This window comes from Coffea arabica, chromosome 1e (genome assembly GCF_036785885.1).
Source record: "Coffea arabica cultivar ET-39 chromosome 1e, Coffea Arabica ET-39 HiFi, whole genome shotgun sequence".
NCBI lineage: Eukaryota > Viridiplantae > Streptophyta > Magnoliopsida > Gentianales > Rubiaceae > Coffea > Coffea arabica.
Window position 1 is genome coordinate 40,692,269 of NC_092311.1, and position 10,222 is coordinate 40,702,490.

The 10,222-nt window shown below is 36.9% G+C and overlaps 1 protein-coding gene across 1 annotated transcript; it reads left to right on the forward strand.

Moving 5' to 3' along the window:
- The first annotated feature begins 794 nt into the window (after positions 1–794).
- LOC113740919 (uncharacterized) lies at positions 795–1,784 on the forward strand. Its single transcript, XM_027268435.1, has one exon. The coding sequence runs from the start codon at positions 795–797 to the stop codon at positions 1,782–1,784; it is 990 nt and encodes a 329-aa protein (XP_027124236.1).
- Positions 1,785–10,222: the final 8,438 nt, after the last annotated feature.

The following is a 10,222-nucleotide window of genomic DNA, read 5'->3' on the forward strand; positions in this document are numbered from 1 at the left end:
GATATAATTGTGCTTTCTTACGACGTGTGGGGAAAAGTCCTAACTCATTTCACAGAATTGCGGTAAAAGCATGCAATGATTTGATGAATGCTTCTCAACACATTGGAACTTTCATTGAGAAACAAAGTTTTGAGCAAGTTGAGATTAATCGATTAAGGCTTCAAGTTTCAATTGATGTAGTGTGATGGCTTGCATTTCAAGGTTGTGCCTTTTGAGGACGAGATGAGAGTGAAAAATCTCTTAATCGTGGAAACTTTCATCAACTTATTAAGTTGTTGGCTTCGTATAATGATAAGGTAAGAATGATTTTCTTCTAGCTTTGCATTCTTTCTTGAATTTATATAATATCCATGCTTGAAAGAAATCTTTTAAATTCATAATATGCTTCCATTTAGTTATTATCTTTATAAAATTATAATTATGCTCTATTAATGGATAGGTTGCAAATGTTGTTCAAGAAAATGCTCCATCCAATGCCTCCTATACATCTCATGAAATTCAAAAGGAGATTCTTTATATATTTTCCAATAAGGTTAGAAAAGAAATTTGCCAAGAGATTGGAAATTTAAAATTTTGCACTATAGTTGATGAAGCTCGTGATGAGTCCAAAAGAGAGCATATGGCTCTTGTTTTGAGATATGTAGATAAGGAAGGATGCATCCGTGAACGATTTTTTGGTGTTATTCATGTCCGTGATACTATGGCTTTAACTTTGAAGGAAGGTATTTTTTTCTACTCTCTCTTAACATAATTTGGCCATTCATAACATTTGTGGACAAGGGTATGATGGAGCTATGAGAGGTGAATGGAATGGCTTGCAAGCTTTAATTTGCCATGAATGTCCATATGCCTATTACATTCATTGTTTGGCCTATAGGCGTCAACTTGCTTTAGTTGCAGCTTCTAGAGAAGTAGCTTCTGTTCACCAATTCTTCTCCAATTTAGTTTTCATTATCAACATTGTTACGGCATCTAGCAAACGTAATGATGAATTAAAGGAGGCTCAAACAATTGAAGTTGCTACTAAGATTGCTAATGGTGAACTTGAAATTGGAAGGGGGCTTAATCAAATTGGCACTTTAAAACGAGCTGGAGTTACTCCTTGGGGTTCTCATTTGGATTCTATTTCTAGTTTACTGAAAATGTTCAATGCTACTTGTGTGGTTTTAAGTAACATTGCAGCAAATGGAGGAGATGCTAATTTTGCTTTGAATCAGTTGTTATCCTTTCAGTTTGTTTTCACTTTGTATCTTATGAAAGACATTATGGAAATTACTCATCTTCTTTGTATAGCATTGCAACGTAAATCTCAAGATATTTTGAATGCAATACATCTTGTCTCAAGCACAACAAAGCTACTGAAGAATTTTCGAGATTCGGGATGGGATGATTTCTTGGTGAAAGTTAAATTATTTTGTGAGCAACATCAAATTGATATCCCGGATATGAATGCTCAATATATTGCAAGACGTGGTAGATCTCGAAGTCATCATGATGAGATTAGTGTGGAGCATTATTATCGAGTGGATATATTTCTTGCAACAATTGATTATCAATTGCAAGAGTTACATAGCAGGTTTAATGATCATACCGTGGAATTGCTTGTTTTGAGCACTGCATTAGATCCTAGAAATGGATTTATGCTGTTCAAGATTGATGATATTTGTAAACTTGCAGAGAAGTTCTATCCGAATGATTTTATGGAGCAAGAACCAGTACGTCTAAGAATAGAACTTCAACATTTTGAGCTCGACATTCCAAATCATCCTGAATTGCAAGAATAATCTGGTATTCATGAGTTATGTCAAGGCTTGGTGAAGAAAAGAAAATCAGTGATATCTCCTCTTATTGACAGATTGATTAGACTTGTTCTTATTCTTCCTGTATCAATTGCAACTACAGAGCGGGCATTTTCAATTATGAAAATAATCAAGACAAAGCTCCGAAACAAGATGGAAGATAATTTCTTGAATGATTGTCTAATTGTGTATATAGAAAAAGAAGTTGCTGAAAATTTAGCAGTGATTCAATCATAGATGATTTTTGTTATGACTGTACCGCATATTTATGAATAGACATACCTTTATAATTAAATTTAATATTTGATATTTTTAGATGTCATATATTTAAATAGAAGAAAATTATTTTGAACATAATATATTAAGATAATTTTATTAGGAAAAAATTTTGGCCCCCCCCAAAAAAAAAATGCTGGCCCTGTCACTGATTATATTTAATTAAAAGCTTAATGGTACTACACACAAATGTCAAACATTAGTTTTTTTTTACAAGGAATAGTCATAATTCTGTAAAATCTGATTGCATTTGAAACTGTATAGGCCCATAAAGCTATAAGCCAACAAACTTTTTTTAGGAAATTCACTGATATCAAATAGCTTTTAGAAATTAGGCGAGTGTAAGACTGAAAAGCATTTGAAAAAAATGGTATAAATAGTTAAAAGAATAGTGCAAGGAAAATTATTTCTATAGTGTGAAAAAATAAACTTGGAATTGCAAAAAGTTAGAAGGAAACCCCCTAGATATTTAGGGCTTCAAAACTTCATATTCGTGTTTGAAATAATGGTAGAATGGGAGAGTGTGGATTTAGCTCCACCCTTACATTCTTATAATCTCATACGGCATTTAATTCCCTATGTGATTTATCATTTATATATACTCGAAGCTTGCTTATAACCATTGCGACAAATTGTACGCATTAAAAGTTAATTCTTGATCATCAGCAAAATTCAATAACAATGTCTTCGTACACTGTTAGGAATATATGGATTTGAATGTAAATTGAGTATTTGTTTTCTTTCATTATCATCTATAGATATCACAAATGAATATGTTAACTTAGCATTTTGATACATCAAGATCAGATCTTAATGACTCAAGTCGTTACTGGTCTGTGTGGAAGGAATCTCAAGTCTATTGGCTTGGGAGGTTTTCACTTTCTAATAATAATAGACCTGTACAATTCCACAAAGCAATGCATTTATGAGTCAACTAATGACTAGAATACTAAAGTTGATTGATTTCGTATTTTGCGGGTAATCCTTATAAATGAAGAATAAGTTACCCGTTGCCAAGGTCAGAGTTCAAATTTCAATTCTAACAAATAAGTGAATATTTTCCTCACCATATATAGGTTGTTATTCCCATCCTTTTGTGAGTTATTGTTGAATTATTTGTGATGATGTTCCAAGTGTAGATCGTTTGTATTATCCCAGTGGATTTCGATTGTAATCATGTGTTCCCTTATTGAAACAAAAATAAAAAAAAATAATAATAATGTATGCAATAAGGAAAGGCAAAGGAGGAAAAAATTGGAAGTAATTGTCATATACATTTTTTTTATAAAAGTGTGTATGTTGACCAAAATTTTAATATCTTCTACAGATATCACAAAATAAATGTTAAATTAGCTGGTTTTGATATGTCATGATCAACACTTAATTGGTCAAGTCGTTCTTTTTTTTTTTTTTTAACTATCAATTTTGGAGTCCACGAATTGAAGTCGTCTGTGAAATTTTGTTACTAATTAACTGGCCCGAAAACTGCTAGGTTTTCAATGTTAGCATTGGGTCTAACGACGCGAGCATCCGAGTACTTACTGCATGCATGTAATTTTTTCTTGCAAGGGTTTACAATACTTGGAGCTTTGACCAAAAAAAAAATTTTTTTTTTGTTTGAGCAAATGACAACTTTTATTGATCATCATCATCGGAAGATATCTGTCGTAAATATTAGGATACACTAACCAGGAAGTTTACACCAGGCCGTGATGAGGCTTTGGAGTTTGTTGCGATTTCATTGTGAAGCAGTTGGAGAAATTTGTTACTACTTCAAAATTTAAGCTAAAATTCTACTTGTCACTATTGTCAAATTACTATAAATTATGACCGGTGAAAATGAACTCTCGAGTCAGCCCCTCTCTCTCTCTCTCTCTCTCTCATTTGTATATGTGTGTGTGTGTATATATATACACACACACATACTCACTACCAACTACCAAATACATGTGTAATACTCCATATGTATGAATGTATATTCTTGGTAGTTGGTGCATGCATGGTATATTAACTAGCACCCGAATGGACTTAAACAATTGGCATAACCGACATTTAGTACGAGGTATCCATCAATCAAGAACAAGAACGTTAGCTTGAGGGCCCCCAACAAAAACAAAATGGATCTTGTTGCTGATGATTGCAAGCAGGATTCGTTACAACGTCGTTTTCTCCGGTCTGAATGACGAGTTTTGGGCAACGTCTCTCACCAATGTACTAAATTTTACTAGTAGTAGTTGAAAGGAGGATGTTGCTGCGGTATGTTTAGATGTCAAAACAGAGGTGTGGAAAGTTAAGGGAAAAGACATTCAAGCATTTGTGGCCACAAACGGTAGGGGAAGTGTGTTGGCTGGGCACGTGGAAAGAGCTTTTGTGACTTGTAACCGGAAGAGCTATTGGGCGTTGAAGGGGACTCCATGTGCGCACGTGAAATGTGGAGGGGGCGAAATTAAGCAACTGGCAAAGTAAGGGTTTGTACGCGAAAGTACGGGAGGGAAAGAAGGCGCGAAGCTTACTGGATAAGCTAAACAGTGTAGGCGTATTAGAAAGGAAGAAGCGCCAAAACCGGAGCAGGAGGAATAGCAGAAGATAGGGATTTGTTATGGAGCTGGCGACCGAAATAGATGCTTCGGATATGCAGTGGGATAGCGAAGGAGAAAGTGAAAATGTAGTATCGCTGATGCATGAGAGTGGAACACCTTCGAATTATAAAAGTTGCAGCAGTGAAAGGAAGGGCATTCGTCGGACGGCGGAAACAATGGTAAGCCACTCAACTCATTCCGTGAAGAATATGGTGGATTGGCTCTCGGATGAGCAGCGGCAGGCTGTCAGAGACTTTGGATTCGCTCCAATTTTGAATGTGAAGGGAGTAGAGGTTGACGAAGAGATGTTGAACTGGCTGGTGGATAACTTTGATGTAGATCGGAGGACACTGAACGTTCATGGGTACTGTCTACAGGTGACAGCCGAGGATGTGGAATGTGTACTTGGCTTGAGCAGCCGTGGAAAAGATATTGAAAGCGAAAAGCGAAGGCAAGAGATGGATACAGAGTTGGAAAGAGAATTGAATATCAGAATAAATAGCGGTGAAATTGTAGTGGAGGAATTGAGGCACAGTATATGTAGTTTGCATAACGAAGGTTTAGAATTCAAAGTGAAGTTCGTACTGTTTGTTGTTGGTAGGTTGTTAGCACCAAATTTGGATATCACAGTGAGCCGGGATCTAGTGGCTGTAGTGGCTACAGAGGAGAATATGGAAAATTTGAACTGGTCGAAATTCATACTAGACAATTTGGTGAAGAGCATCCGTGATAGAGACGGCAACGGAATAGCGGGATGTGCACTTTTCTTGATGGTATAAGAAATACGCACCATTTTGTATTAGAGACAGGAATTGCTGGAATAATGAAATTAAAGTTTGATATAAAGGACCTGTAAATGATGGTAGGCGTGTTTGTCCATGCAGATTTACTATCTGGAACGATTCTATATCGAGGGTGAGGACGAATTTCGCAAGTTCCAGCCGAGAGGGCCGAGGCTAAGGTTTTGGGGAAGGTACGAGATTAATGAAAGCGTGCGAATATTGAGGAGGAATCACACATTTGAGGGAGAACAGGTAATGTAAAATCCTTTCGTGTGAATTGTTGTTGAAATTGCAAGCTGCATTTTGTGACGTTACTAGTAGTACAAAACTGAAGGCTTGTAGTGACAGGGCAATGTGCAGTTTTACAATAACATAAGCTGTAGAGAAGACATTGATAGAAAACTGATTGAAATTGAATGTGGTAATAAAGATGTGAATGATAGTATTGGTAGAATGGAAGCAATGATTGAATGTCGTTTTGAAAGGCTGAGGAGCATGTATGAAAGTGGAAGGGTGTGCAAAACAAATCGGGCACTTGGTGTGGAGGGTGGGCAGAAGGACGATTGGCGTGGTAATGTTAAAAGAGGGAGTGAGTTACATAAAATTAGTCCTACAACGCTAGATGTTAGGTCCAAAAGCAGGAGTGAAAATGATAGAGTAACTACGAATAGTACTGTAATGGGTGAAAAGAGTGCATCAAAAATTACAAAGTGGAGGAGTAGAAAGAGACTAAGGATGGACAATACGGAGAAGCCTGTGTGGGAAGACAAACAAAACAGAAGGCAAGGTAAAAGAATAAAGGTATGCATCGGTTTGTGGCAAGGTATTTCGTAGCATTAGAAAAGTAAAGTATAAATTGTAGTTTTATGTACAGATGGATAGCAGTGGGTTGAACGAGCGCCAAACGAAGATGGTTGCTTTATTGGCAAAGGTGAGTATTCCAACGTTCCAGAATTACTAAAGTATGGGAAAATATAGACAATGAAAGATGACATATTTTTGTGGTAGCAGGAAATGAGGCTGGCATCTATCGGTGAAAAATTGAGTGAGGGACGAGCAAAAATACTGAAGTTCTTGTTTGACACTCAGCTGTCGCAAGGGTATGTACTGGATCATGGATTTGTTAAATCAACAGTTCTATTTTGTTTTATCCTTTATTTGAAATTGCAATGGCAAAGGGGACAGAAAAGTATTTGCAATTATAAGGTTGACTAAATATGTAGTATGATTATCCCCATAGGGGAGAGGGCATAGCAACGAAAATGTTGGAAGCAGTTAAAATTGGTTTACAAGTGAGCATAAAACTTACAATTTGTGTGCTGTCAATCATGCCTGCTTATATAAAAAGCAAGGGTAGGTAACATGCTTGCATATAGAAAAAAAGGTGAGTATTCAAGAAGTTTGAGAATGGAACTACAATGATAACTCAATGACCCTTATGGTGAGTACATAACCGCCTTAGGCTAACTCAATGACCCTAAGGACTGATTGAGTCATTGAAACCGTGATTGCTGGTTGTATTAGTGAGGAAGAGCGAACCTACTCTGGCCGTTTTAACTCTCATCATTGAAAATGATAATATCAAGTTTGTAGATTATGAAACCGTAATACACATAGGGAAAAGATTAATGTACCCTGTTGTAATGACAGGGAAGTACTGGTGTCAATTAAGGGGCAGACAGCAAGCCGGGATGCAATGGGGTCCTTGCTTCCTGAAAAACCCATGGCATGCGATGTGAGTAAATCGAGGGATTGAAATTGGTGGTGTTATGTGGACTGTTTCATGGAGGACGAAGTGATGTGACTTGAGTTTGGTGCAGATAATAAATTGCTATTGTGCGATGAAAACAGCAAGGCAGCAAAGGCGTGCTGTAGATCAGTCTATTCGATGGTGGTTAATGCCAACTTGGTTTCAGGTACAAGTGTTCGGCCAAAGTTGGGGGATGTGAGTACGTACATTCATATTAAAATGTCATATTTTACTGTCGTGTTGTAGCAAGAGATTTTGGAGTTAAACAAATCAGCAGACGAGCTCTACTGTACATATCTACAGGAATGTAAAGTAGGAGGTAATATAAAAAAGTGTGAGAAGGTACGAGAAGCTGCCTGTTATGTAGCATAATGGAATAGATACAGATTCCCATGATGATGACCAACTAACCGCTGCTATGCTTCAGATATTCGTGCTAATGTGGCACAATGAGCATTGGTATATGTGTGTGGTGAACATGGCAAACGAAGAAGTATTAATTTATGATTCAATGAGAGGACACGAGCAAACGGATATGAATAGGCGCAGCTCCGTGGAGACAATGGTAAACTAAGTTGGTTTGTCAAATATTTCATGAACATGACCATCACCTTTACAATTGGTGGCAGTAAACTTAAAATCGTATATGTTTTTCTTGTATGGCCCTCAGATTGAAAGGTTGGAAGCAGCGCTGACTTATGGTTTGGAGGGGCAGTATTCGTCATGCCTTTGGCTGTACAAAATAAAAGCTGCAGCCACATGTCCACAGCAACGGAATGCGTAAGTTGCACGTGCATAGGTTTGGAAGTTTTTTCCATGGTTCAGCAACGGTTGTGTCTAAATTTGTGGTTATGGTTTGTAATGCAGGTGGGATGGTGGGTTATTCATGCTAAAGTACATGGATATGTTATCAAGTGGAATTGGAAGCTGGAAATGGAATGAGGCAAGCAAAAAGGAATGGCACCGTGTGGTGTAACAGTAGTGTTTGCTTGCTTTGGTTGCGAACGATGGAGATAGTAACAAATTTATCGGTGCAGTACAATTCGGAGCAGGAGCGGCGCAAAGTAGCACTGTCTTTGGTTCTGGATGATGCCAACGTTGTCCGTCATCAAATTATGCGAAAAGCGAACATGCACAGGAGGTTGGAGATGAATAAAGTTGAGGTTGGATGAAGGTGGCAAGATAGAGAGACAAAGTAACGGCATTTTGTGGAAAGGGGCATGTAATAGGGGCTGTCATACTCGGATGCACGTCGTCGTAGCCCAAAATGTAGAAGACGGAGACAGAGTGCAAAAGCTGCCATAGTAAGGCAAGCGGTTGGTGTGTATCTATGAGTTTCATTAGAGGAAGGGAAAGCAAAGTTCAACCGAGCAAACTCGCCGGCGGTGGTGTGGGGAGACCCTGCAATGGGGATAACGAGTACCACAATCTTCATGTGGTGGAGAGTTAAGAGAAGATTCGTGGTTGGTTATGACAAGCGTACAGTGATCCATGGTATGCACTCATTAGAAAGAAATGAAAAAAGATTGAAATATTTGATTTGTGGTAATTAATAATTAACGCGTTTAAATTTATGTTTCGCGAGAGTTTATGAATTAGGTGTGTTGACGTATCCGAAACAATTTGTCTTAAAACGGAGTTTAAACCTGCAATAGGTTAGTTTCTTGCTTTGCATTCTATGCTAACGGGTAAATGGCACTCAAGTATAATATCGCTCCGATTTTATCGAACAAGTAAGCTGGTGTTTTATTACAAACCGTGTTGAATTAAAGTTTATCCGATAAGTGAAATTGTAAGTATGGGATATTGGTACTCTGTTGTCATAGCGGAGGAAATCCATAAAGAGCTTATTGGAAAAGGGGTTTAATTTACATTTAGCCGATAAATGAATATTTTTTTTAACGGAAAATGGTTACCTAGTACGGAGAAAGCCATAAAGAGCTGCTCTTTTACAAAGAGCTGATCTTTATTCAACAACGGCTTTAACTATATTTCATCCGGTAAATACATTTGTGTTTAAGGCACCTGGATACTACTTTGTCAGTGTAACAGGGTCGCAAGCCATAAAGAGCTGATCGACACTTTTCAACAACGGCTTTAACAGCAATTTCGTCCGATAAATACATTTGTATTTGATGCACGTCGGGGACTGTGTCAGTTTAACGGAAGAAAGCCTTAAAGAGCTACTCTTTTATGAACAACGGGTCTATTTTTTTGCTTTTTGATAAATGAATTTGTAGCTGAGGAATTTTGGTAATTAGGTGACTGTATGAAGGAAGAAAGGCATAAAGAGGTTGACTTTTATAACACAACGCCTTTAATAAATTCGGAAATTTCCTAAATTTCCCACTATATCCTAAAATAAATTTCTAAATGCACTGCAAAACTTTCTCGGTGGCCCTGTCACTGTGTCATGTACTTTCTCAACTTCCAGCAAGTCGAGGAATCAGAAAACTGGGCTTTGTTCCGTTCGTCACCCACAATTCACCAATAACTAAAATTTTAACGTTCTTCACCTATAATTCACCCATAATTCTCTTGTTCCGTTCTTCACCCATAACTAATATTTTATATAATTATAATTATATAAATATTAATATTATATACACATATATATTATACGGGATAATTTCACAAACCTCCCCTGAATTAGCGTATGGAAAAATGGAAAACTGGATAATTTATGAACGAAAGCCATAAAGAGCTGGTGTTTTATTAGACAACTGATTTATTTTTATTCGATAAATAAATTCTTTTATGGAAAAGGGTACTGTGTTCTTATAATGGACAAAAGCCATAAAGAGCTGGGGTTTTATTGGAAAACGAGTTTTAATATATTTTATCCGATAAATAAATCCATTAATGGAAAAAGGGGTGCTTTATTCTTATAATGGAGGAAGATCATAAAGAGCTGGTCTTTTATGGGAAAGTGATACATTACGGAAGTGACCGCGATTTGGTTTATGAAATTATCCCAAAATATTTAGAATTAGTTTATTTATTTATTTAAATAATTATAATATATATTTATATAAT

Excerpts from the sequence above, each read along its gene's own strand:
- LOC113740919 (XM_027268435.1), top strand. The coding sequence starts at position 795 with ATGAGAGGTGAATGGAATGGCTTGCAAGCTTTAATTTGCCATGAATGT.